General features: G+C 44.1%; 3 protein-coding genes across 3 annotated transcripts in view; 1 reads left to right on the forward strand and 2 right to left on the reverse strand.

The window, feature by feature from the left end:
• Positions 1-4,172: 4,172 nt before the first annotated feature.
• Positions 4,173-27,394, reverse strand: part of LOC309396157 (surfactant protein C-like) — a 353,221-nt gene continuing 329,999 nt past the window's right edge. Inside the window, exon 4 of the mRNA XM_081961037.1 lies at positions 4,173-4,183. The gene's annotated coding sequence lies outside the window, so the exon portion shown is untranslated. The remainder of the gene's footprint in view (positions 4,184-27,394) is intronic.
• Positions 11,115-17,352, reverse strand: GKN1 (gastrokine 1; the record flags this gene model as incomplete). Its single annotated transcript, XM_081960701.1, has 6 exons — positions 11,115-11,317; positions 12,944-13,085; positions 13,415-13,525; positions 14,584-14,721; positions 15,227-15,280; positions 17,341-17,352. The coding sequence occupies 6 exons, from the start codon at positions 17,350-17,352 to the stop codon at positions 11,220-11,222; spliced, it is 555 nt and encodes a 184-aa protein (XP_081816827.1). The 3' UTR covers positions 11,115-11,219.
• On the forward strand, positions 19,724-26,449 carry GKN2 (gastrokine 2). The gene is made up of 6 exons (XM_081961466.1): positions 19,724-19,793; positions 21,567-21,623; positions 22,430-22,561; positions 23,549-23,659; positions 25,279-25,432; positions 26,208-26,449. Exons 1-6 carry the CDS (start codon positions 19,782-19,784, stop codon positions 26,285-26,287), a joined length of 546 nt encoding a protein of 181 aa, XP_081817592.1. The 5' UTR covers positions 19,724-19,781; the 3' UTR covers positions 26,288-26,449.

Here is a 27,394-nt window from a genome sequence, read left to right on the forward strand (position 1 = left end):
ATTCGAGAATTGGTCTAGCAAAGGTTTTGTATTCTCTGGTTAGCAGTACAATATTACAAGAGAAGAAGCTACACAGGATTAGGTTAACAACTCTTAGTGCCTTTTTGGCAATGTTGGGTTCCAGTGAGCTCTGGCCCTTAGATCTTTAGAGTTTGTTTGTTTGCTTGTTTGGATTTATATGCCGCCCTTCTCCCAAAGGACTCAGGGCAGCGTACGGCATTAAAAAACATATTACAAAAGTTAAAAGGAAATTAGAAACAATCCAAAAAACAAACCCAATTAATATAACACTAACATTTTAAAAATTAGATAAAATTAACAGGCTAGGCCGGCTTGCTGGAAAAGCCAACTTTTTAGGGCGCGTCGGAAGGACTGGAGGTCGGGGATTATGCGAAGCTCCAGGGGCAGCTCATTCCAGAGGGAAGGCGCTCCCACAGAGAAGGTTCTCCCTCTGGGGGTCTCTAGCCGACACTGTCTGGCTGACGCCACCCTGAGGAGGCCAACTCTGTGGCATCGCACTTGGCGGTGGGAGGCTACTGGTGGCAGTAGGTGGTCTCGTAGGTACCCTGGCCCTAAGCCATGGAGCGTTTAAAGGTCATAATTAGTACCTTGAATCGCACCGGAAAACAACCGGCAACCAGTGCAGGCTGCCTAAAAGGGGTGTAACATGGGAGCACCTAGGGCTGCCACATTCTGGACCAGCTGATGCCTCCGGGTGCTCTTCAAGGGCAGCCCCATGTAGAGAGTGTTGCAGTAATCCAGGCAAGAAAGGACGAGGGCATGAGTGACTGTGCATAGAGCATCCCGATCCAGGAAGGGGTGCAACTGGCGTACCAGGCGAACCTGGTAAAAGCCCCCCCTGGTCACAGCCGTCAGGTGTTCTTCTGAACTAAGCCGCGTATCCAGGAGGACTCCCAGATTGCGGACCCTCTCTGAGGGGGCTAAAATTTCTCCCCCTATCATCAAAGATGGAACAAGATGCACAAATCGGGATGACGGGAACCACAGCCACTCAGTCTTGGAGGGATTGAGCTTGAGCCTCCCCATCCAGATCCGCACAGCCTCCAGGCATCGGGACATCACGTCGAGGGCATCATTGGGGTGGTTTGGGATAGAGATGAAAAGTTGGGTATCTTCAGCATATTGATGATACCTTACCCCAAAACCACGGATGATCTCGCCCAGTGGTTTCATATATATGTTGAACAGGAGGGGTGAGAGAACCGACCCCTGGGGCACCCCACAAGTGACACACCTCAGGGTTGATCCCTGCCCTCCAGTCAACACAAACTGCGACCAATCCGACAGGTAGGAGGAAAACCACTGTAAAACGGTGCCCCTCACTCCCAACCCCCCGAGTCGTCGCAGTAGGATACCATGGTTGATGGTATCAAAAGCCGCCGAGAGGTCTAATAGGACCAGGACAGAGGAGCAGTCCCTGTCCCGGGCCCGCCAGAGATCATCGACAAACACGACCAATGCCGTCTCCGTGCTGTACTCAGGCCTGAAACCTGACTGAAACGGATCCAGGTAGACAGCTTCATCCAGGTACTGGGGAAGCTGACGTGCTACCACACTCTCAACAACCTTTGCTACAAAGCGAAGGTTGGAGACCGGACGATAGTTGGCTAAAGAAGCTGGGTCCAGGGAAGGCTTCTTAAGGAGGGGCCTCACCACCGTCTCTTTCAAGGCGGTTAGAAAGAACCCCTCTCTCAATGAAGCGTTGGTAATCGCCTGGAGCCAGCCTCGTGTCACCTCCCGGGAAGCCGAAACTAACCAAGAGGGACACGGGTCCAGCACACAAATGGCAGCATTGAGTCTCCCCATAATCCTGTCCATGCCCTCGGGGACCACAGGGTCAAACTCATCCCAGATTGTCTCCACAAGATTCATCCCCGTCGACTCGCCTGAATCTACCCAGTCAGAGTACAAGCCTGTCCAGATCTGAGTGATTTTATCCTGCAGATACTGAACAAATTCTTCAGCCCTACCCTGCAAGGGGTCTTTCCCAGTTCCTGGAAAATGTTGCCGTTTTGCCTCTTTTATCACCACTAAGTAGGATTTAATATGAATTCTTACTAGTGTTCGATCAGATTCGGACCGGCTGGCCCTCCAACCACTCTCTAGGCATCTTTTCCAGCATTTCATCTCCCGGAGCTCCTCGGTAAACCAGGGAGCCACCCGGGATCGACACCGGGTCAGAGGCCACAAAGGGACAATGCAATCCAAGGCCCAGTGGCTGCCCTATCCCAGGCTTCCACTAGGGCTTCAGTCGAGTTGTGAGCAAGGGATTCAGGAAAAGTCCCAATCTCCATCAGGAACCTTTCAGGGTCCATCAGGCGCCTGGGGCGGAACCATCTAGTTGGTTCCTCCTCCCTGCAACGAGGTGTAGCAGTATGGAAGTCAAGCCTGATGAGGAAATGATCAGACCATGACAAGGGTTGAATAGAAATATCCCCTAAATCTAGATCATTCATCCACTGCCCAGAGACAAAAATCAGGTCGAGCGTGTATCCCCCAATATGGGTGGGGTCTTGAATTAACTGAGTTAGGTCCATAGCCGTCATGGAAGCCATGAACTCCCGAGCTGACTCGGATGTCTCACCAATGGAAGGCAGATTGAAATCCCCCAGGATCATGAGCCTGGGAAATCAACCGTCAATCCAGCTAATACATCCAGTAACTCCGGCAGGGCCGATGAAACGTAGCAGGGAAACAGGTACGTAACAAAAAGGCCCACCTGAACTCCAAGGCCCCATTTCACAAAAAGGGACTCACACCCACCTATCTGAGGCACAGTGACCTCCTGAGGTCTGAGACTTTCCCTAATAACCACCGCCGCCACCATCCCGCCCCTGCCCTGGGTTCTTGGCTGGTGAAACACCCAGAAGCCTGGTGGGCATAGTTCGCTAAGGGGCACACCCCCCTCATGGCCCAACCAGGTCTCTGTAATACATGCCAGGTCCACTCATCCCTCTTGTATGAGGTCATAAATGAGGGGAGCCTTATGTACCACAGACCTGGCGTTAGGCGACACCAGCCGGAGACCAGGGTCCTGTAATCCCGAGCACCCGGGGGTGCAAGAAGGGCGATGAGGGTCAGAACGCGTGATCACTCTTAAAAAGCGAACCCGTGTCCCCCGAACATAATTTGGCCCTCGGCCCCCACCATATCTGCCTCTCCCACAAACAGTAGAGATGGTGAACCCCCCAATGGAATGGCTTAATGTCTCTCCCAGAATCCCAACCCTTCCCAGCACTCCCGACCCATGCCTATTAGTTAGCTCTGGCTTGTGCCCTGGCAGACTCCCCCCCAAGCCTGTCTGAGCCATCCGAATCAACCCCCCCACTCCCCCTTAAAATTTGATTTAAAAACCTCTGTAAAAACCCCTTAAGAAGTCTCTTCTTCGCATTCCACCTCTCGGGATCCCAAGATCCGTCATTAAGGAAGCGTCTTGATATGTCAGAAGGACATCCCCGGGAAAGGGGGAGTTCCCGGAGGGAATAAAGTTCTGTCGGAGTATAGCATAGAGGAGAATGTGGCATCAACCAAACGGGATGACATCATGGGGAGATGGAACGAGGAGATGACATGTCGTTGGGGGGGGGCAGCCAACAGTGTTCAAGGGGGTAGCGGGAAGCTTGTGTCCATCATAGAAATGGTCGGTGTTAAGGACAGTATGTAAGAGTAACGGCCAGCTGTCAAAATCGCAGCAGATGATAGATTGAGAGGTGGTGAAGCGGCCAGTGACGGTGGTGGTGAGGACAGCGGCAGCGGCGGCTGCTCCAACTTCAACAACTCCAACAGCGAAGCTCCGTCCACGCCAGCCGCGCTTATATCCGTCGCCAGGGCCACACTCCGTTGACCCAGTCCATAGTGTCACAGGAGGAGGGGCCAAATGGCCAAATGGTACAGTACGGTGGCCCAGGCAATGGCGGTGATACCGGAGGGGGCCACAACAAAGGACCCCCCACTCCAACCGCGCCCACGGCAACTACCAAAGCCATCTTCCGCTGGCGTCAATATCCATGCCAGCTGCCTCAGCCACTCCCCGCTGATACAATCTATCATGTCCATAAGCAAGGTGGAGGGGGGGGGGAGCAACCGGGATAACACCACGGCATGGGGAGCGGCAGCTGCAGAGACCCCAGGCTGGGCGTCCTGCCATCGCTGCCGCTGAGCACTCCCACGCCGGCTGCAGAAACCCCAGGCCGGGTGTCCGGCCACAGCCGCTGACCACACCCATGCTGGCAGCCGCCGATGCTCTCCATTCTCCTTTCACCGCCAACCGCCCCATTTCACTCACAACGTTCTGGCTACATGGCAGAACATTGCAGCTCAAGGGTATCCCCGAGGTCCCAGGAAGTTATCATAGCTGGACCTGGAACCAACGATGGGATAGGGTACCCCCTGCAAGCCCCAAGAAGGACAACCATCTCCCCGAAGCTCTCCTCAAATGCGACAGGACACCATCTTGGGCATGTACATTTCCCTCCGAGGTCCTTGACAGAGTGAGAATCGTCTACAAGGTCTTATCCGGCCAGTTTATATTCTGATCTGCCGATGTGTAAGACAGAGCATTCGTTGAGTGGATCTTGATAGGCTTGAGCATAGGGCCCTATCCAACAAGGAGTTTATTAGTGAGAAAAATTAAGGTCCTGCACCTGGAACTAAGGAAAACTTTCCTGGCACTTAGAAAAATTCAAGAGTGGAACAGAAGTTGCCTTCAGAAATTGTGGGTGCTCCATCACTGGAGGTTTTCAAGAAGAGACTGGTCAGCCCATTTGCCCAGAATGGAACGGGGTCTCCTCCTTGAGCAGGGGGTTGGACTATAAGGCCTCCAAGGTCCCTTTCAACTGTTACCCTCTTTCTGTTTCAAATAAATGGACTATTTATGCACTGTGAAAAATCTGAATTTCTAAGCAGTTCTATGTGATGCTTGTGATACTTTTATATGAACTGGGGTAAAAATCTGATATTCGTTCAGTTCATTCAGATGTTCTCCTCCTGCTGAGCCAAAACGTGAAAAGTTCCCAGTTCCTGTTATTAAAACTCCGGGGAGGAAACAGAACCTCCTAGATTTCTTCTTATCTTGCAAAATGTCAACAAAATCGGGCCAAGAATTATTTGGCTGAGACAGAGAAGATAGGATTCTCTGAGTGGCCTCTTCTGGAAAAAGAGGCAAGGCCCTCAGAGTTTAGGCTTTTCATCCTAAACCATGATTTGCTTCATTCCGACGTACTGATTAAGCCACAATGGGTTGGGTTGGTGTGGCACTTTAAGTTAAGATTGTGGTTTATTAACCGCAGCGGCCGGCTGCCGCTTCTTAAAATATGTCCTATTTATTTATTTATTTATTTGTTTGTTTATTTATTTATTTATTTATTTATTTATTTATTTATTTATTTTTATTTGTCAAACATGTACAAGATAGCAAGTATAAGTATGAACATGTCATGAACAGAGGAAATGAATAGAAATAAATAGGGACAATAGGGCAGGGAAGGAAGACATGCTGGTGCGCTTATGCACGCTCCCTGTACGGACCTCTTAGGAATGGGGTGAGGTCCACGGTGGACAGTTTAAGGTTGATGCTGGGAGGGTTTGAGGATGTAAGAACGGAGTCAGGGAGAGCATTCCAGGCGTTGACCACTCTGTTGCTGAAGTCGTACTTTCTGCAATCAAGTTTGGAGCGGTTTACCTTGAGTTTGCATCTATTGTTAGTCCATGTATTATTGAGGTTGAAGCTGAAGTAGTCGTTGACAGGTAGGATGTTGTGGCAGACAATTTTGTGTACTACGCTTAGGTCAGACTGTAGGTGACATAGTTCTAGGTGGCCCAAGCCCAAAATTTCAGGCCTGGTGGCAGAAGGGATTCTATTGTGAGCATTTCAGGATAACACTCCAAGCAGTTCCAAGCAAAGCTGTAAACAATTGTACAATAAATAGGATTTTGAAAGCCTCAGAAATGGCTTGGCAGGATAGCGATGGTCTTTGGCACTCTCTCTACACACAGCAAACTCATTAATTAAACAAATCATGTTTTGACTTAGCATGATGTCTGAGCCTAAGGAGTTTATAGCTGCTCCCTCTATGGGTGTCCAGGGGGAAGGCTACCCTCTTCCTGAAGAATAGAATAGAGTAGAATAGATATCGGAATGAAGAATAGAGTAGAGTAGAGTAGAGTAGAGTAGAGTAGAGTAGAGTAGAGTAGAGTAGAATACAATAGATATTGGAATGAAGAGTAGAGTAGAGTAGAGTAGAGTAGAGTAGAGTAGAGTAGAGTACAATAGATATTGGAATGAAAAGTAGAGTAGAATAGAGTAGAATAGAATATATATTGGAATGAAGAGTAGAGTAGAGTAGAGTAGAGTAGAGTAGAGTAGAGTAGAGTAGAGTAGGGTAGAGTAGAACAGAACAGAACAGAACAGAACAGAACAGAACAGAACAGAATAGAATAGATATTGGAATGAAGAGTAGAGTAGAGTAGAGTAGAATAGAATAGAATAGAATAGAATAGAACAGAACAAATATTGGAATGAAGAATAGAATAGAATAAAATAGAAGCTGGAAGGGACTTTGGAGGTCTTCTAGTCCAGCCCCCTGATCAAGCAGGAGACCCTATACCATTTCAGAAAAGTGCCTGTCCAGTCTCTTCTTAAAGGCCTCCAGTGATGGAGCACCCACAACTTCTGACAGAAAGCTTTTCCACTGGTTAATTGTCCTCACTGTTAGGAAGTGTCTCCTTAATTCTCTCTTTAGTTAGTTTCCATCCGTTGTTTCTTCTGCTGCCTTCAGTTGCTTTGGAGAATCATTTGACCCCCCCCCCTCTTCTTTGCGGCAGCCCCTCAAATACTGGAACGCTGCTATCATGTCTCCCCTAATTCTTCTTTTCTTTAGAGTAGCCAGACCCAAAACCTGCAGCCGTTCTTCATATGTTTCAGTCTCCGGGCCTTTGATCATCTTAGTTGCTCTTCCCTGAACTTCTTCCAAAGTCTCAACATCTTTTCTGTAGTAGACCCTGAGTGGTTTAGAACAGACCACGACAAAAGTCAGTACACACTCGTGGAAGGTTGCTGCAATGGAGCCTCTCAAAAGAAGAACGGGAAGGTCCGTGGCATTCGTTGCCTTCAACCAATGTGGGAGCTTCATCCCTGGAGGCTTTCAAGAAGAGACTGGACTGCCATCGGTCAGAAATGGCGTAGGTTCTTCTGCTGGGCAGAGGGGGGGTTGGACTAGATGACCTACAAGGTCCCTTCCAACACTGTTAATCTGTTAAAGTCAATGCTCGGGGCATGATAAATACTCCATATTAAAAGACTCAGCTCTTAATTCAGAAATGCAAATAGATTTTAATAGGTAGAAGACAGATCTGGTTTCCCACGATTGGGAGCGCTACATGGATGCCCCTGGTTTGAACGAAATACAAGCGACAGAAAACTCACTCTGTATGGAAGAAGTAGTCATTTCTTCTTGGAAATCCAAAGGAATGAAATTGGCAATGATTTAAGGAGCATCTGGGTTGAATTAAATGAAGTTGGTGGGGAAAGCGATGGTTGCGTTCTGTGCCCACCCAACCAAGGAGAAGTCATGGACGATGCTTCTAAGAGCCAATGGCAGATCTTCCAAATAAGCATGAGGTCATTGGGATGGAAGACTTTAATTACCCCAACATCTGTCAGGGAAACAGCCCCGCCAAGCGTGGTCCTTCCAGGAAATGCCTGGCTTGTCCTGCTGATAACTTTCTCCTTCAGAGGACGGAGGGAGGGTCGGCTTCCCTTGGCTGAATGTTAGCCAGGAGGAAAGACTGAGCTGAAGGGGTGGAAAGAGGAAGAACACGGAGAGAGGAAACAGGATCGCGAGGCGGGGCGGGGGCTAGAATTCTTGATTTTGAGGGAAACCAAACCTGGATGTGACCAGCACAGAAGTTGGACTTCAGAAAAGCATACTTCAACACAGAGATGAATTGTAAGTAGGACCCTATGGCTGAAAAGGGTTGTAGGATGTTAGCACTCACCCACCCAGCCCCACCTAGAAAAATGAAATATCCTGGGAAATATTGAAAAGGCAGAATATTATATTTCCCTGGATAAGAAATGGAGGAACAGGTTTTAGGCAGGAAACAGGCTCACTCTCAATAGCCCCCCACCTTTGTCAATGGGCCATTAAAAGGCCTGAGCCAGTTTATTCTACATAACAAGGATCTCCCCCATTCAGCTCCAGGGTGATGGGATGAAGGCATGATAGTATTAGCCCTTCACCCATCCCACCACAGGGCACATGGGAAGAGGAAATGCTCAACCAAACCTGGACTCATAACACAGCCTAGAGAGTTGCCCCTGTATGGCCCCATGGGAGTCTGACAACCAATCAGAATGCAAGCTCAAGATCAAAGGCCAGAGAGGGCATAAAACCAGGGACTTTCAGCATCTCAGCCTCTTTTTCCTTCTTCACCCAACATCTGGAAGCATCTGATCCCCCTTTTCTGTTCAGGAGCTCAAGCCACGTGACCCTGTCCACCATTAAACCATCTTTCCAAGCAGCCTCCGTGTTCCCAGTGTCTTTTCCCCCCACTTGGAAGTTAAACCCAGAAGGACGGTTCTTCCAACAGGGGGAAAAGATGCTCCAGATGAGAAGAGGAAGACAAGCAAAGGAGAACACCACTGGTATCCAGAAACTCTCGGTACCATCCATGCCGTGACTCAGAATGACTGAGTCTTGCGAGCAACACTCCAAAAGGTTTAACTCAGAATATGAGTGGAATGTAAATTTATTTTTACACATTGTAGGAAGAAAAATCCTGTCCGGTTCCAAGCCGGGAGAAAGGCGCTGGAAATAAAATGGAGGCTGGATGGAAAGAAGGACAGAACCAACTACAGCATATGCAGTTCTGGGACAGCTGACAAATTAGCTTGATGAGTACATGGAGTTTTATGGGTTTCTGTGACTTTGAAATTTGAACTGTACTGGGGATTGTGCAATGAAGGGTTTTTTGTGTCTCTTGCTATTTGATTGGTGGTGGGTTAATCCTATTATGTCCAAAAGGTAACATCCTGTCCTCCTTAATCCCTCATCTGGACCTGAAGGTGTTTTGTTTGTGAATAGGTTGGTCCAGTCTTTTTTAATAGGCACAAAACATCCGTCTCTACTATGCAAAAAACTGGGGCTGCTTTCTGCCTTTAAGAGCATGCTTCTCCATTTCTCCTTTTGGAGAAATATAATATTCTGCCTCTTTTAATATTTCCCAAAATATTTCATTCTCTGGGTGTGTACTGTGTGTGTGTGATTACCAGCGACGTGAGATGAGGTTTATGGTGAGGCACTGACACAGTGGTGGGTTTCAAATAGTTTTAGACTTGTGGACTTCAACTCCCAGAATTCCACAGGCAGGCATGCTCAGTTCCGATTTAAAATGACCGCATTTGTTTTTCCCCTTTGTGAAATAAGTTTCCTTTTTTCATTTCCTTTTTCTTCTCCCTTCCCCTCCTCCCTCCCCCTCTCCCTTCCTCCCCCTCTGTCAAACACACGCGCACACACACACACAGAAGTTCGATTGGACTATCTCTCCTACCTCCTTCCCTCTTTCATTCACTCTCAAACAAACACACACACACAGAGAGAAAAGTTGGATTGGATATCTTTTCCAGTGGCTTGAAAGCAGCTCCTCTGCCATCTCCCCCATCCCCCTGCTGCCTTCCCCAAACAACTCCACCATTGCAAATGCAGCCTGCTGTCTGGGTGGGAAATGCCTGGAACGCAATAAAGCCCTCTCCTCTCACCTCCTGCTGGCAGGCTGGGGTGAGAGGAGAGGCAGAGAAGCCGGAGGGGAGCCGATCCGAGCCTTCCAAAAGAAGAGGCTGGGGGAAAGTGTGTGCGCTACAGCATGGCTCTTTGCCTGGCTTCCGTGGATGACTCTGCTTAACTGTTTAAAAAAGCCTCTAAAAAAGTGCCCTCTACTACGAGGCAGGAGAACTGTGTGCCTCACCTACGTCAGGAATTTTTAGGCTTTTAACCCTTGCTTAACTCTGCTCGAGTGATCATAAAATGCCTAAAGTCAGACTAGATGAGGCATGCAGTTCTCCTGCCTCATAGTAGAGGTCGCTTTTTTAGAGGCTTTTTTTAACAGTTAAGCAGAGTCATCCACGGTGAGGCAGCAACTAGCTCAGCTTTTTCCTTTTACATTTTTTTTTATTTTCATGATGAGAGCAGTGAGGCTGTGCCTCCACTGCCTCCCCCGACTGCACGTCACTGGTGATTACTTCTTACAAGTAAAACTTTTTACAACTTCTTATTTGCTGTAAAAGAAAGTCATTTCTTTGTATTCCTTTTTCTTTCTTTTTGCATGTTGCACTTTGTTTTTTTTTCATTCTTTTTTTCTCCTTTCTATTTCAGTTGTTAGTTGTTCGTTTGTAATCTCTTTACTTTAAAACGTAATAAAATTGTTTCAAAAAGAGAAATAGACAGAAGTGTCCTAAACTACAAAAACATGGGCTTTTGGTATATTAGAAGCAAAAGAATCATAGAATTGTAGAATTATACAGCTGGGAGGGACCTTGGAGGTCTTCTAGTCCAACCCATTTTGCTGATCTCAGGGGGATGGAGGTTCACAGGAGCTGCTAGCTTATGATACTTACAATGTACCCCAGCCTTGGGAAGCTGGATTCACTGAACAAGCCCCTGATTCACTTAATGACTGGAGCAAAAAACGTTGTAAATTTGGACACCAACACATACTCACTTCACAAAACTTGGCTCTGGAAACCACATTGTTAGCAAGAGCAATATTAGTTCCCGCTGTGGATCTAAATGTCCAGAAGTTGAGCTCGACACAGGAGAGGTTTTAATTTTTAAGGTAGATGATACTTAGGAAGGGAGGCACCGTCACCCAAAGCAGTCTATGGCTCTTTTCCCAACAAGGCACGTGCAGTGTGGCATAGCCGAGGAGGAAGGGCACATACCCTGCCCTTGCCAGGCCCCTCCCTGCAACCTCTCCATCAAGCTACAACCTGATCTATCTCAGAAGCTGGAAAGTCGGAGAGCATCAACCGAGTGTAACAAACGGGGGTGGCAAACCAAGACTCGACACAGGCTTGTGAGTTCAATGCACATGTTTAATTGGCCACATTCTCACTTTTCTGCCCTCGGAGCAGAGAAGGAAACGATACAGCTAATAACCCCATGCTTTGATATGGCCCGGACTGAGATTTGCCAAGCCAAACATTAATCATACATGGCTTCGTGGCAATAAGAGAAGTGGAGGATGAAAAGGATGTTCAGGCGGGTGCAGGATGCTACTTCCGCGAAGAAAAAACTTGGCTCTGGAAAGAGAGACGTTGGGACAAATTGAATGACCCATTGGGAGCCCCACCTCAAAGCAACCTACCTTACGTGCAGTCAGAACCTGAAAATAGCAAAGAACACAGCACAGTCCTTATTCAAAATGGTCCGGTTGATATCTGCATAGGTGGGACTGATTGGGGTAGATTGTGACACCGAAATATAATTTTACGTCATTTTATTCTATTTTACATATTTATGTAATAAATTATATTGTATCTTATCCTATAACTATTGTATTTTACCCTACTCTTATTTTAAATTGTTTGTATAGGATTTTATTGGTGATATGCGTTTGAACCTTGTGCTTCGATATGGCCTATAGGCTAATCAATAAAACTACAATAATCATACCTTACTTTACGTGCGGCCAGAATATGAAAATATCGTTTAACACAGCTCAGTCCTTAAGCAAAATGATTCAGTTGAGGTCTGCATAGGTGGGACTGATTGGGGTAGATTGCAGGGGTGACACCGAAATATAATTTTATCATATTTTATATGATATTTTTAATCATATTTATTTTTATATTATTGCTATTATTGTTGTAATATTGTTATTATTATTCCAATTTCATTTTAGACTGTATTTTATTCCAAATTCATTTTAAATTATATTTTATTCCAATTTCATTTTGAATAGTATTTTATCCAATTCCATGTTAAATTGGCTTTTATCAAATTTTAGTAATAATTTGATTCTGGAACTCTGCACTTTGATGTGGCCCAGGGGCAAACAAGCAAGGAAGCAAGCCTTGGGAGAAAGGAGACGGGTCCACACGCCCCACAGGACTAGCTGAAGGGGAGGCAGGTGGACAGGGGTCATCAAGCCCAGATATGCCTATTTCCACAAACGCTGCCTTGGGAACGTAGCTTTGGCTTCTAAACAAAACAGTCTGGCAACGAGAATGACACTGATACATCCCTTCTGCAAAAAAGAAATAATAAAAATGGCGCCATTTGGAGCTCTCTGTAAATCATCCTAAGGCTACATCTGAGGCTATTAAAATGAGTTTGATTGCAATTGTTATCTTTCGTGTTCAGACTGGAAGGGGTATTCTTGTCTGCCTATCAAGTCCTTCCCAAGGTGCATTAGACTTTTGCCTCTGCTGTGGGGATGAACCTATTGAATCTACTCTCCAGGGATTGCTGAACTTCTCCTTCTACAAGGAATTCAGTTCTCTTCCTTTTTCATTTCCTCCCTCCCTTTTGTTTTGCTGTATTCACTTTTTATGAGTTCTGTTTTAGCAGGTCACTGACCAAAATTCCTTTCCTTTCTTTTCCTTCCTTCCTTCCTTTCCTTCCTTTTCTTTTCTTTTCCTTCTTTCCTTTCCTTTCTTTTCCTTTCCTCATTCCCTTTCCCCTCCCTTCTCCTCCCCCTCCCCTCCCTTCTCCTCCCCCTCCCCTCCTCCCCTCCCTTGTCCTCCCCCTCCCCTCCTCCCCTCCCTCCTCCTCCCCTCTCCTTTCTCCCCTCCTCTCTTCCCCTTCCCCTTCCCCTCCCCCCCCTCCCTTTCTCCTTTCCTTTCTCCCCCCACCTTATTCTTGGGTGTATAACATTCTGCGTGCACTCCTTGCTTTATTCAAAGAAACCCAAAGGCAATACTTACTTCTAATTTCAGACGCAAGGTAGCTGGGGATCCCTCGGCAAAATGTTTGCACCTGCTTCCCATAAAGGGACAAGTCTGGAATTCTCTTATGGGAAACGGTGAAGGAGACCTCCTTTGGGGCAGGTCCATTCCTAGGATTTTTCTAAAAGAGAAGAGGGCAAGATCTTTTAAACATTATTTTAAGCGTTTAAATCGAGTGGTCGAATTGTCCCGTAATGACTTGTCCCAGGCTGGTTGGCAAGTTGGCCATGACGAGTTGGCTGTGCTGAGTTACCCCGTTCCACCACATACATTGCCAGGCTCACATTATAAAAAAAACCTAGGACATCAATCATAGGAACCATCTTGATATTTTTTTGTCACTTATTGGCAGGCATCCAGGGAAGGGCCTGCAGATGGTGTCCTTGGTGCTTCGTGGTACCCTTTAGCTGGGCCCAGGTGGACTTACTGCCTGGATCTCCCTCTCTTTACCTGTTTTTCCCGGATGGCTTTGGGAAGAGCAGATATGTCTGGCATGATCTGTTTATTCATTCTGACGATGATGCAGGTTTTCTTGGACAATATCCGGGTTGCCATGAAACCCTATCAAAGCAAAACAGATGCCAAAAGAATGACAACTACGCCAGAGGTGGGATTCAGCAGGTTCTGACCAGTTCTGGAGAACCGGTAGCGGAAATTTTGAGTAGTTTGGAGAACTGGCAAATACCACCTCTGGCTGGCCCTACCCCCATCTATTCTCTGCCTCCCAAGGCCCAGCTGATCGTGAGGAAATGGGGATTTTGCAGTATCCTTCCCCTGCCATGCCCACCAGGCCACAGAACCGGTAGTAAAAAAAAATTTGAATCCCACCACTGAACTATGCCAAAAAATCTGAAACTGGAAAAGTTTCCTGGGCCTTCCCATTAGATCATAAGATCTCAGTTAGGTTCACCTTGCATTGTTTTCATCGGACAATTAAGCTACAGGACTTCCAAATAGCAGCAAATTGTGCCTGGCTTTGACAAGGTGCACCATTCATGGAAACAATGCCAGTTCTCCACCCCTTCACTGAGAGTCCCTGAAGAGGCTACTGACGTGACATAAAGCAAGGGAGAGGTAGTTTGGTGCAGTGGTTAAAGGCTAGAAACCAGGAAATGGTGAATTCTAATCCCACTTTAGCCACCAAGCTAATGAGTGACTTTGGGCCAGTCCAAAGCACTTCACCAACTTATTTGGGATATAGGAAGTAAGAGCACTAGTTGTATTCACTGGCTTGAATTCAACAAAGATATAAAGGCGGGGGGTGGGGGGGAATATGACCAAGGCAGTTTGTTGCGTCTTTGGAAACGGGCCGTTCTGGAGCCCACCAGCTCTGAAGGGAAGTCATTGAAGAAAAGCTTTCTAGGGAAGCTTACAGCATCTTCAGGAGAAAGAAGAGGGCAGGAGAGATTCATTTCAAGGTGGCCCCTTGGACGGAACGGAACAGTGGAAAAGCAGTGGGAGTTGCAGATGCAGGAGAAGATTGTGCAGTGGGGGAAAACTCTCAACAACTTTGTGACTTCACATTGTGCAAGAACCTCACGCCAGGGCATCCAGGGCACCCAGGGCCAATTCTCTTTTGAATGCTAGTTGAGGAGAAAAGATTTTAAAGTGTTTCTTACAGTGCCATAATCCAAGACGGAGCTCCAGGAATTCCAGCCATTGTTGTCGTCTATGTTCACCACCTTCCTTTTGTGATCAATGTTCACAGTTTGATGTGATGCCCCTCCAACATTTCCCTGGTTGTTTACAATGATGTTCTTGGGGAGGAAAGATAAAGGACAATAGTTGAAAATCTATTCTTATATTCATGAAAAATAAAGTATAAGATGGGAGGTGCTCCAACTGATAACAGAAAGAGATGTGGCTACAAGTGTGCTAAAAAAAAATCAGATTTTGGAAGAATATTGCTTAACGCCTCAAAACTCTGGTTTATCCTTTCTCTCATTCCCAATTGGGTGAATTAATTCACAGATTTGTGGAAAAGCACATCTTTGAAAACATTATTTTTACTTCTTTTAATCCTGCTTTCCAGTTTAGAAACATTCAAAGGGGGTTTGCCAAGTGGGGCCACAGTGAGAAAAACACAAACACAAAGCCCTTTCAAACAGAACTTCGAAGGTCTCACTGCAACGATTAAATGGACATGCCAGATCGCTTCATCTTTTAACTTCATAAAAAGCAAAAACAAAAGTAAACATCGAATTGCTTTTGTTAGAAAGAAAACACATTTGTTTGCAAATAATGCTGTACAATGGTACTTACGTTGTTGGACAAAACTGGGGCTAGGAAAACTCCTAGAAACACCACACTCAGAATCTGGAATGGGGGTCAAAAAGAGATTGGCAATTAGAGAGAGGGGGGATGATAATTAGATAATGGAGGAGAGATAGATAGATAGAAGATAGATAGATAGATAGATAGATAGATAGATAGATAGATGATAGATAGATAGATAGATGATAGATAGATAGATAGATAGATAGATAGATAGATAGATGATAGATAGATAGATAGATAGATAGATAGATAGATAGATAGATAGATAGATAGATAAGGTATGCTGTGGCTCATCGACTAAGATGCTGAGCTGGCTCTTCAGCTTGAAACTGAGATGAGCACCGCCCCCTAGAGTTGGGAATCACTAGCACATATGTGTGAGGGGAGCCTTTACCTTTTACCTTTTAGATAGATAGATAGATGATAGATAGATAGATAGATAGATAGATAGATAGATAGATGATAGATAGATAGATAGATAGATAGATAGATAGATAGATAGATAGATATCATTTAGAAATGGAAGCAGCAAATTTCAAATTTAAAAAATCTTGTTGCTAGTTCTATTTGCACCCTGACTTAATGGTCATGTAAAATTGCTGGGCCAAATCTCTCTACAAATATTAAGTATTGCCGCCTTGGAGTTCAAGGACATATATAGATCTGCCCGCTTTATTACCTAAGCAGCATTAGAGATTCTGCTAGCATTTCCAAACACCAAAAGACGAATGGCTGTGTTTTCCTGCAATCAGATTCACCAGCTCACAATCTCAGGGGTCTTCTTTGGCTCTTTTTAAAAACCTCACGTGTCATTTTCAGGAGAAGCATTCTGGGGCCCCTGAGTTTTAGCATAACAACATCATGCACAAACTCATGCATGTTCAAGTGACAGTAATGAGCACGGAAGAGGCAAGTCTTGTGGGCTGGTTATGGCCTCTCATCCATGATTATTATTTTTTGGCAATTCTCTGTTCACTTCACTCATACAAAATTGTTTTCAATTAATCAGACAGCATTGTCATTTGGCAATCATTACTGTTTAAGAAAAGCCAGACTTGTTTCATAAACTTCTTAATATTTCTTTTGTATCTTTTTTTTGGGGGGGGGGAACTTTATTGAGAATTTAAAACATTAAATAAAATACCTTTAAAAATAGTTTTGTATAAGTTACAATCCTTTTTGACAATACTAGCATAACCATTTACTATTCAAATACATTTTATACATTCCTAATTATTCTTACATCTATACATCTATCTTTCTAAGCTGTACATATCATGTTCCTCTTATTTATCTATTGATACCAGTTTTCCCAAACTGTATAATATTTTGAGTCTTCCTTGTCCCTTAACTCCAATGTGAGTTTATCCATCTCTGCGCAATCAAGAATCTTTTGGATTATCAAACAGTCTGTCGGATGGTATCACTTTTCCAACATTGTGTGAGTGCTATTCTCGCTGTTGTAATTATGTGCAAAATTAAATATTTTATCTCTTTCATACATTTTCCCTTAAATAATCCCCAGAAGGAACAATTCTGCTTTGAGCTCAATTTGGGTGTTTGTAATCCATGATTTTTAATTCGTCCTGATTCCCACTTAGAACTATCCCTCCTGTGAAAAGATTAATTAAGAGTCCTTAAGAATTAGGAGTCCTCTGAAAAACTAGATTTACCCCCTTATTTTCTACCTGTACATATGGGATACAGTTTTGACTGCAGATTATGTGAGATGGATTTAGCTACTACCCTAGAAGACTTCAAGATCAAACAGCATTGTACAGAATCACAGGTTATTGGAGGTCTTCTAGTCCAACCCCCTGGTTGCCCACTCTCTTCTTAAAAACCTCCAGTGATGGAGAACCCAGAACTTCTGAGAGCAGCTGTTCCATTGACTAAATGTTCTCATAGGGAATTTCTCCTTTGTTCTAGCTTGGATCGCTCTTTGATAAGCTGCCACCTGTTACCTCTTGTCCTGTCCTGGGATGCTTTGCAGAATAAATTAACCCCCTCCTGTCTGTGACAGTCTCTCAAATATTGGAAGACTCCCGTTACCCTAGTAAACGGTAAGGCAGCAGAAAACGAAAAATGTCTATACTTACCACCGGCTTCATTTTGGCACTAGGAGAAATACAAGACTGGCAAAGCTGATCCCTTCCACTTTATATACCAGATTTCCCAGGGCTGAGATATGGCGCATTATCTCATTGCCTCTAGGCTGGCATACCCCGAGGTTGCCAAGGGAAGAGGGTGACACCTTACAGATAAGTGGAGCCAGATAAACGTATCTTTAGTAAACATGGGCAGAGTCTTTAAAAATGTTCAATTAATCAAACCTAAATGTAATCCCAGAAAATAAACACATTTTTTTAAAAAAAATAGGAGTGGACATAAAAATGGATTTATTTCCCCATGGTGTTTGAAAATAGGACCAGCACCAACAAGTAGAAGAAGGAAACAGAAGAAAAAAGATCCATATTTTATTATGTTTTATTTTTACCTACTGGTCAAATTTAAAATAAGAGGATGCTTTTACTGTATTATTTTTATATGGGTTATTAAGCATTACCTTAAATCTAAAGTAAAGGGTTATTTTTGATATCTGTATTGGTGCTGGAAAAAAAATCAGAAGTCACTTTTTAAATATATTTTTTAATGCAATACAATACAATAGCAGAGTTGGAAGGGACCTTGGAGGTCTTCTAGTCCAACCCCCTGCCTAGGCAGGAAACCCTACACCGTTTCAGACAAATGGCTATCCAACATCTTCTTAAAGACTTCCAGTGTTGGAGCATTCACAACTTCTGCATGCATTTTTGTTACCTTTTTAACTTTTCCTTTTTTTCACTTCCCATTTGTGTTATTTTGTATTTTGAATCAGGTTTTTTTTTTTGAAACTCAGTAAATTATTGGAGACCAAAGAAGGGATCAAACTTAAAATAAGAAGGAATTTGGCATTCCCTTGCTGTTTAGAGAATTCTGGGAGTTGAAGTCCACACATCTTAAGAAACACTGTATTACACAATGGGATACTTGCCATAACCTGGCATTATGGGGACTCCATCAATACAGGTGTTCAAGGAAAATTTGGACAGCTATTTGACTGGGATGGCCAGAGGATTCCTGTCCAGAACAGGGGTTAGATTAGATGATCTCCAAGAGATCTTCCAGATTTTATGATTCTAAAATCAACCATTCTATCTTAATTATACATGCATTCAAATTGTAGCTAAAGGTCTTTTTTTAATTTAAAAGAAGAAGAAGATGTGTTTGAACAGGTAAGTCAGAGGGGTATTCTGAATGGCCCTTTAAAACTGGGGTTGGCAAACTGTAGCCATTTAACCAGATACTGCCCAAATATACTTGACCATACTTGACCCACCAGCCTTTGCTGGTGGTTTGGAAGGATATTCCAAAGGAAATTCCAGAATTCCAGATGGACATTCTGGAAGGAAATTCCAGATTGCATTTCCTTGAGTCAGGGGCATGAATGCAAAAGTGGATGAGTGGACATATAAGAAGACTTTATCCTATTCAATATTACCGATCTCCCCTTTAACTATTTATGCACCAAAGACAAATTCCTTGTGTTTCCAATCACACTTGGCAATAAAGAATAAAGAATTCTAGCAAAGCTGGGGAATTCTGGGAGATGAAATCCGCCAGGCTTAAAGTTGCCAAGGTTGGAGATCCCTGCTCTAGAGAATTGATCCATCCTTGGCCTTCTTTAGGAATACCCTAAAGCAGCACATATACTAAAATTGGAACGATACAGAGAAGATTAACATGGCCCCTGCGCAAGGATGACACGCAAATTCGTGAAGGGTTCCATATTTTTACTTAATTTCTATCCTTATTTTTTCGAGATTGATGATATAACTTTATAAAGACTTATTGTTACCTAGTAGATAATTATGGAAGTAAAGAAATAAGGGTTGTCACAAATGAAAGAATATTTATGGTAACTTGAACACACAATGCTCAATGAAATATTTAACTATGTTTAATGGACAATCAGTGACTTTATTCCTAATTGTAAAAACCGTTGCACAAAAACTTGTAACCAAACGACATGCTTGATGAAATTGTGTTTTCTTTTTCCCCCCTCCTTGCTCTTGTTCTGTATGTGTTGTTTTGTCTTTTTTAAAGAAAAAAATAAAATAAAATTTATACAAAAAAAAAAAAAAGGAATACCCTAAAAGTCCTTACTTTCCTCTCTTCTTACTTACCCTTGACCCAATTTTTAAACCAGAAAGACAAGCTTTATCCCCAGATCATCTTGGGAGAGGTTTATTGGTCTTTGAAAAATGACAAACATGAAATCACGCACCCATGATTAATGTGCTCAGAAATTTCAGGGCTTGGGTATCTGCTCAGCTCACATTACAGATAAAACTATTTACCAGGGTGTGTCCTACAGATACGAGATGCAAGCATCTCTGTCCAATGTCCCCCCACACCTACAGTCCAGATATAAATGTTCAATGTTCCTGGAGTTTTATTTCACTTGCTACTCAGCCTCTGTCCCTTACCTGGAAGAAAAATGAACAGGCTTGTGAGTATATTTGACACGTTCTTCTTTTTTAAAAAAGCTGGAAAATATTTAGGGACCAGTGTGGATTGTCTAGGTAAGGAGAATCGCTCTTAAGGAAATGAAAGAGAGGTTCCCCCTGTGTTGGTTAGCTTGGGGAAAGCCGTGAAAGCAGGTTTGAGCAAAATAATCTCCTGCAAGGCATTAGCACATGACCAGCTGTACTCAGCAATTGGAGGCCTTTTGATGGGCAACACTTAGATAATGTTCAAATGGCTTTTGGAAGTTTCAAAACGTTTTTGATTGCTAAAACACCAAATGACCACGAACGGGTCTTGCTAACAAGCTAGAACATAGATTGCAGAATAATAACAGATTAACAGAGTTGGAAGGGACCTAATAGGTCATCTAGTCCAACCCCCACCGAAGCAGGAGACCCTGCACAATTTCTGACAAATGGCAGTCCAGTCTCTTCTTGAAAGCTTTCAGGGATGAAGCTTCCACAACTTCTGAAGGGAACTTCTGTTCCATTGATTAATTGTTCTGTCAGGAAAATGTTCCTTATTGCCAGGTTGAATCTCTCCTTGATCGGTTTCCATCCATTATTCCTTGACTGGTGCTTTAGAGAATAGCTTGACCCCCTCCTCTCCGTGGCAGCCCCTCAAATATTGGAAGACTGCTCTCCTGTCTCCCCTGGTCCTTCTCTTCCCTAGATTAGCCATGCCCAGTTCCTGCAACCGTTATTCTTATGTTTTAGTCTCCAGTCCCCTCATCATCCTGGTTGCTCTTCTCTGCACTCTTTCCAGAGTCTCAACATATTTTTATAGCGTGGTGACCAAAACTGGATGCAGTACTCTAGGTGTGTCTTACTAGGGCTTTATAGAGTGGTATTAATACCTCACTTGATCTTGATTGTATCCCCTCTGTTAATGCAATTTAGGATTGCATTGGCAATAAGGTTGGAAGGGACCTTGAAGGTCTTCTAGTCCTACCCCCTGATAATCTGATGCACCTTTTGCTGAAGTCCCATTCTTATGCTCTGCACTGACCCTTGTATAGGAAGGTATTTGGCCATACTAGATGTGCTGTTTTGAGGGAATTGATTGCGCAGTGGGACATGTTTTGATTCAGAGCTCGGGAGGGCTTACCTGCTTACACACAGAAGGCTCCGCATTCCGTCATTGGATTCCCCAGCCAGTTTCCATGTAGAAAGCCCCAGAGCCCGGAGACGTCAGCAATATGGATCAAAAGAAGGAGAAGTGTGCCCCATCTGCGTATGTGCCCCATATGCCAGTGTCTCTTTGCACTTCTACCATCGAGCAGAAGACATTGAAGGATAGCCAGCCGAACAAATAGGCTTAAAAGTAGTCTCTATCCTTGGGCTGTGAGACTTTTAAATACAACCACAATCTCTCCACACACACGTGGAAACGTATGACTGGTTTTTCTTTTTCTTTCTTTCCTAATTACTTGCATAGGGATTATTCATTATACTATTTATGTTGTTTGTTGTCATGGATTGCAGCAGTGAGGCTAGAACCAGTCTCGTTGTATACATGATGTACAATGACAATAAAGGCTACTACACTATACTACTATACACGCTGCTGGTAGCAAATGTTGGAAAAGTGTGGTCTCCCAAAACAACTGAATTCTGGGGAAGATTGCAGATCAGGTTAGCTTGAAGCTAAATTCCTCAGGTGTCCCTGCATGGACATTGGACTTCATCATTCAGATGGGGCTGCTCTCCTTTTGACTGCCACATTTGATGGCTCTCTTCTTTCTCTTTTTTTCCAGGCAGCATCATTAATTTTGCTGGGATTCTTCTGGAATGCAGCCTCTGCTTCCTACCAGGTAATCATCTCCGCTGTGCTACAAACAAAACAATTCAAAGGTGGAACCAAGATAATTTTTCCTCCTCCTGTAACATCATGCAGATATTCTGCAAATGCCCAACGATGATGATGCTTTAAAACAGGGGTGGCTGTATAAGCTGGTTATAATTCTGTAGAGCAGTACACCTAGCCCGGGATCTGAAAATTGATGGTGAATCACTTATTTCAGAAGAATGCCAGGCTCAAAATACATGCATTTAGCTTGCAGATTTAATATATTGATTTGGGAAGGGGTCGTTTTTTTTAAGAAATGGCCTGAACATTTCTCTTCACATAGGCTTCCAGTCCTTGAAGACATCCAGTCCCAAAGACTGGAGGTAAACATGAGCTAACAATAAAGTTGCTTTTCTGAGTGGTGCATTGCAATGATATTTTTAAGGAATGTTGCCATTCCTTGTGGATTCTATGCCTCTCATAGCTGTTTTCATGCAGAGAAGCATAGGAACACCAGTAATAAACAGATCAAATGTGTGAATGAATGATTCATCACTCTTTCTGTTCTGTGCAAGAGAATGCATTCTTCTTAGCAAACGTCCCGAAACCTGGGGAATAAAGAAAATTCATTACCCATCACATAAGCTAAGTAGCTGTGCACTTTACCCATTAATACCTTGGTTTTATTTAGTATATGCTTGGTTGTTTGGTTTATGGCTCGATATTTTGATCAATGGGTGTCAGCCAGTCCCATCTTATCTAAATTGAGAGCCAAGGTCTCTCGGATTCTGCATTTCACGTCAGATGACAAGTCAACTCTCTCGCATTCAGGTTTACAGCGTTCCTAGCATGAATGGTGATTACATCCAGCAGACAGTCACCATAGACAACGAGAAGAAAATAGCCATCATCCACGTCCACGAGGGCTCCTGCTCCTCTGATACAATTTTTGACTATAAGCATGTAAGTGTGAATCCGGACTGGTCCTTTGCACACTCACCTTGTCAGTGCAAGAATGGGGTTCTTCTACTGTATGTAGTTCTACTTCTAACAAAAGACATCCATTCATTTTCACTCAACCTCCTGCCTCAAGCTTAGACCAGTGGTGGGATTCAATTTTTTTTACTACTGGTTCTGTGGCCATGGCTTTGTGGGCGTGGCAGGGGAAGGATATTGCAAAATCCCCTTTTCCTCCCCATCAGCTGGGACTCGGAAGGCAGAGAATAGTTGGGGGCATGGCCAGCCAGAGGTGGTATTTGCCGGTTCTCCTACTCAAAATTTCTGCTACCGGTTCTTCAGAACTGGTCAGAACCTGCTGAATACCATCTCTGGATTAGACCCTCAAGAAGTCTTGGAACTGCAAGTCCCAAATTTCCTGTTTGGTACAGGCAGTGGACCGGGAGGATGAGAATTCTGGGATATGCAGGCACAACCTGTGTGGAGGGACCCAAGCTGTAAAACCGATAGGCTGAAGTTTAGTTGTATGTCCCTCTTGCACATTTTAAACTTTAACATCCAATGTGTCAGGGTTCCAAGTAACACCCCCCAATGAAAGAAGACTCCGATCCTTGAAGTTCCTCAAAGTTCCATTTTGTTAGAGTTGTCATGTTGGCACATCTGGGAAAACCCGAATCTGAAAGTTTCCAGGTTTTCCCCACCCAATGAAAGTCCAAGTCCCTGCCCAGCACCCACATGTCCATCCCATGGCCTAATCAGTCACCACCCCCACTGGAGATGCTTTCTAGTCACACCACTCCAGGTGCAGGGCAAGGTGTCCTTGACTCTGAGAAAAGAATGTTATTATGACTATATATATCCCCCCTACCCCATATAATCCCCCCTCCCATTTCCCCACAGGCTGGAAGGCCCAATGCAAAAGATGGCTTCCAGATCTGACACAACGATTATTAATGGAATTTATCTGTTATTTGTTTCCCTTTGGCACAACAGGGATACATCGCCATGAGGATCTTCTCCCGGAGATCTTGCTTCGTGATGAAGATGGAAAAAGGCTACATCCCAGAAATTGAAGAAATTGGCCGGTTGGCTTATGAGAAACAGGTAAATGTTGGGAGAGACTGTGGAAGGCTGGAAAAGGGAAAGAAGAGAGAATGGACAATCGAGACACAGAAAGGGAGTCAGATGGCTGCCCAACTCAGCCCAATGTTCTCCTGATTCTCTGACCAGTGTATTCACTATAGTTTTGTTCCAAGGGTGGGGACTATGACAGGAGTGGGTTCTGGCAGTCACTACTGCTGGTTTGCTCGTGGGTGCGCCACGTGCTAGCGACTCAGGCCACCAAACCACTACCGGTTCAGCCCAACTGGTGTAAACCGGTAGGAACCCACCGCTGGACTTTGATCATGGTAGAAGCCCAAATTAAGGTGGAGAGCATTAGCCATGCAGCCCTCAGGGGCCAACCTCAATTTCAGGAGACCTCCCTATCTGCTCCGCCATGGGAATGTTCTTGGCTCCCTCATTTTTTGGGAAGACACAAAGGCCTTCACAACAGCCCAGATCTTGAAGTGTTGCGTGGCTTTTGCAGCAAGAGATTGTGAGAGAGAAAAGAATGCAAGGAAGAGTAAGCATAAACAGTCAAGAGGCAGAAGGGGAATCTGTGGGGCAACTGGTCTCATAAGTGGCAACTCAGTCCAGCGGTAAGAAACACAGGAAGTGTCGTTTCCCATTATTGGAAGAGACACGGCTCAATAAAGAGGATGTTGAAAATCCCTTTTGACAGTTCCAAGATTTTGGAAGTTTTTACTCCAAGACCTAAAGAGAACTTGAAACACTTGGAGGCTTAACACATTTATATGGCAGAAGCAGCCAACTTTCTCCAGCATGGTAGTGTTGTGTTGAGGTCACAATATTGAAAAACTACCATCCCCAGATATGGGGAAGGAGTCAGAGTTGGAAACCCAATTCTGAATAGAATGGAATGGAATGGAATAGAATAGATGAATATGAATAGAATATGGAATAGAATAGAATAGAATATGGCATAGAATAGAATATGGAATAGAATAGAATAGAATATGGCATAGAATAGAATATGGAATAGAATAGAATAGAATATGGCATAGAATAGAATATGGAATAGAATAGAATAGATGAATAGAATAAAATAGATATTGGAATGAAGAATAGGATAGGATAGAATAGAATATGGAACAGAATAGAATAGATGAATATAATGGAATGGAATAGAATAGAATTCTTGATTGGCCAAGTGTGATTGGACACACAAGGAAGTTGTCTTTGGTCCATATGTACCTAAAAAGACAACATACATTCATCAAGAATCATAAGGTAGAGCACTTAATGATAGTCAAATGGTACAAATAAGCAATCAGGAAACAATATCAATATAAATCGTAAGAATACAAGCAACACAGTTACAGTCCTGCATTTATAAGTGGGAGGAGATGGGTGATAGGAACGATGAGAAGACTAATAGTAATGCAACCTTAGTGAATGGCTTGACAGTGGTGAGGGAATTAGTTATTTAGCAGAGTGATGGCGTTCGGGGAAAAACCGTCCTTGTGTCGAGTTGTCTTGGTGTGCAGTGCTCTATAGCATCGTAAATAACTTACTGCATATTTATAGTAATATTTACTGCAACAGCTCAATTTGTCAGCTGCCCTTTGAACCTTGTTTTTTCAATCCATGTCTCGTTTCAGATGATGCGTCAAATGCTCTCCGGAAGAAACCTATGGGTAAAATACGAACCTGGAAATTCTTTCTTGGGAGAAATCAAAGAATGGCTTGTTTTTGGAAAACACATCGAGCATCTCTGCAAGCACATACCTGTTTATAAAGTTGAACGTGTTGAACGTGAGTATCCGAGGAGGAAGCCAAGAGGGCTTCCATTTTAACTGAACAATTCCATGAACTTGAAGGTATGGTAGAAAGCCAGATTAAATTCTGCTCAATTCCGCAATGTAAAGGCATCCAGCATCGTATTTTGAAAATAAAAACTGTGTGATCGCCAGGATCAATTTTAAGAACCATTAAAACACAATATGTATTATTTTTAAGTCTCTGTAAGACTCTAATAGTGTGCTCACTGTTCTGGGAGCAAGACCTTTTGAATACTCATCACTGCCTTATTCTTAAGCAAGCATTCTGTTTTAGTTTGGAGAGAGGCTGTTCAGGTCAACAAAATATGTCGATGAAACTAGCAAGCTATATAAACCTAGATTAGACCTTTTTCGTCTTGGGTGCTATCGCATGTGCACATATGTGCTGAAGCTGACAGGACAACGCCTTACATGCCCTCAGAAATGGCTCTGTATGCCATCACAGGCTTAGTTGGGAGGACCATCCAGTACAGGGGGCTCCAACCTTGGCAACTTTACAAAGTGTGGACTGCGCTGAGGAATTCTGGGAGTTGAAGTCCACACATCATAAAGTTGCCAAGGTTGGAGACCTCTGTACTGGATGGTCCTGCAAAAAAGATAAAAAATACCTGGATCAAATATAAATGCATAGAAAGAGGGGGAAAAAACCCTCTCTCTTTCTCTCTCTCTTTCTCTCCCTCTCTCTCTCCCCTGCTCTTCACATCTCCCTTCTCTTCCCTACTGATTTCTCTTCCTTCTTTCCCACCTAGGTGAAGTACATTCCAGTAGTTGCGTCAAGGCTGGCATCTTAAATATTTTGGGTATTTCCATTTGTGGAACCCTGAAGTAGCCTTGGAGCCTCTGAAGAGGCCCTGCCAACAGTTGCAAGCCAACAAACAAGATTCTTCCACCTCTGGAGATAATTCTGGTTGTTCAAGCATCTTAAGCCTTCTGTGCTTTTCTTAAATTTGGTCTTACAACCCATCCTAAGAACTTCTAATAAAGAGCAATTTTTGAGTGTCCTTGGTTCCTTATTTTTTAAAAATCCTTCCTTTGGATGCAAAAGAAAATAATGTATTAATAGGTGTCTAATGTGCATGAAGCCTTGGCTGGTTTGATCACAAACTACTGACTAAGCCTTAAGTAACTTAGTTCTCACAATGTGCTAAGCCACAAATGATGTTTTTTAAACTACAAACCATAACAGATAGGTTTACATCACACCACACTAAGCCACAAATAAGGACAATGTATTATTTATTAAGGCTAAAATATATAAAGAATGGTTGCAGGAACTGGGTATGTCTGGTTTAATGAAAAGAAGGACTAGGGGAGACATGATAGCAGTTCCAATATCTCAGGGGCTGCCCCAAAGAAGAGGAAGTTAAGCTATTAGATCAGGCAATGAGGAGGCAGACACTGGGTTAACGCAACAAGCAAGTCTTGAGACACCATGCTGGGAGGGGTTTGACTCTGTTGCCCCCGAGGACTTGGACAGGTTACGTGGGCGACTGCGAGCCACCTCATGTTTACTGGACCCGTGTCCCTCCTGGCTTGTACTGGCATCCTGGGAGGTTACACGAGGCTGGCTCCTGGGTCTGGTGAACGCTTCACTGGAGGAGGGGTCCTTGCCGACCGCCTTGAAAGAGGCGGTGGTGAGGCCCCTGCTCAAGAGGCCTTCCCTGGATCCGGAGGAACTAGCTAATTACCGTCCTGTCTCCAACCTTCCCTTTTTAGCGAAGGTTGTAGAGAGTGTGGTGGCGCAACAGTTCCCACGTCACCTGGAGGAAGCAGTCTATCTTGACCCGCGCCAGTCCGGCTTTCGACCCGGTCACAGCACGGAGACGGCCTTGGTCGCGTTGGTAGATGATCTATGGAGGGCCAGAGATAGGGGTTGTTCCTCTATCCTGGTCCTATTAGATCTATCAGCGGCTTTCGATACCATCGACCATGGTAT

The sequence above is a fragment of the Natrix helvetica genome, assembly GCF_964273705.1.
Source record: "Natrix helvetica genome assembly, chromosome: 8".
Taxonomy (NCBI): Eukaryota; Metazoa; Chordata; class Lepidosauria; order Squamata; family Natricidae; genus Natrix; species Natrix helvetica.

Excerpts from the sequence above, each read along its gene's own strand:
- GKN2 (XM_081961466.1), top strand. Across the intron at positions 21,624-22,429 it reads CAGCCTCTGCTTCCTACCAG|GTTTACAGCGTTCCTAGCAT; the intron begins GTAATCATCTCC and ends TCTCGCATTCAG. Across the intron at positions 22,562-23,548 it reads CAATTTTTGACTATAAGCAT|GGATACATCGCCATGAGGAT; the intron begins GTAAGTGTGAAT and ends TTGGCACAACAG.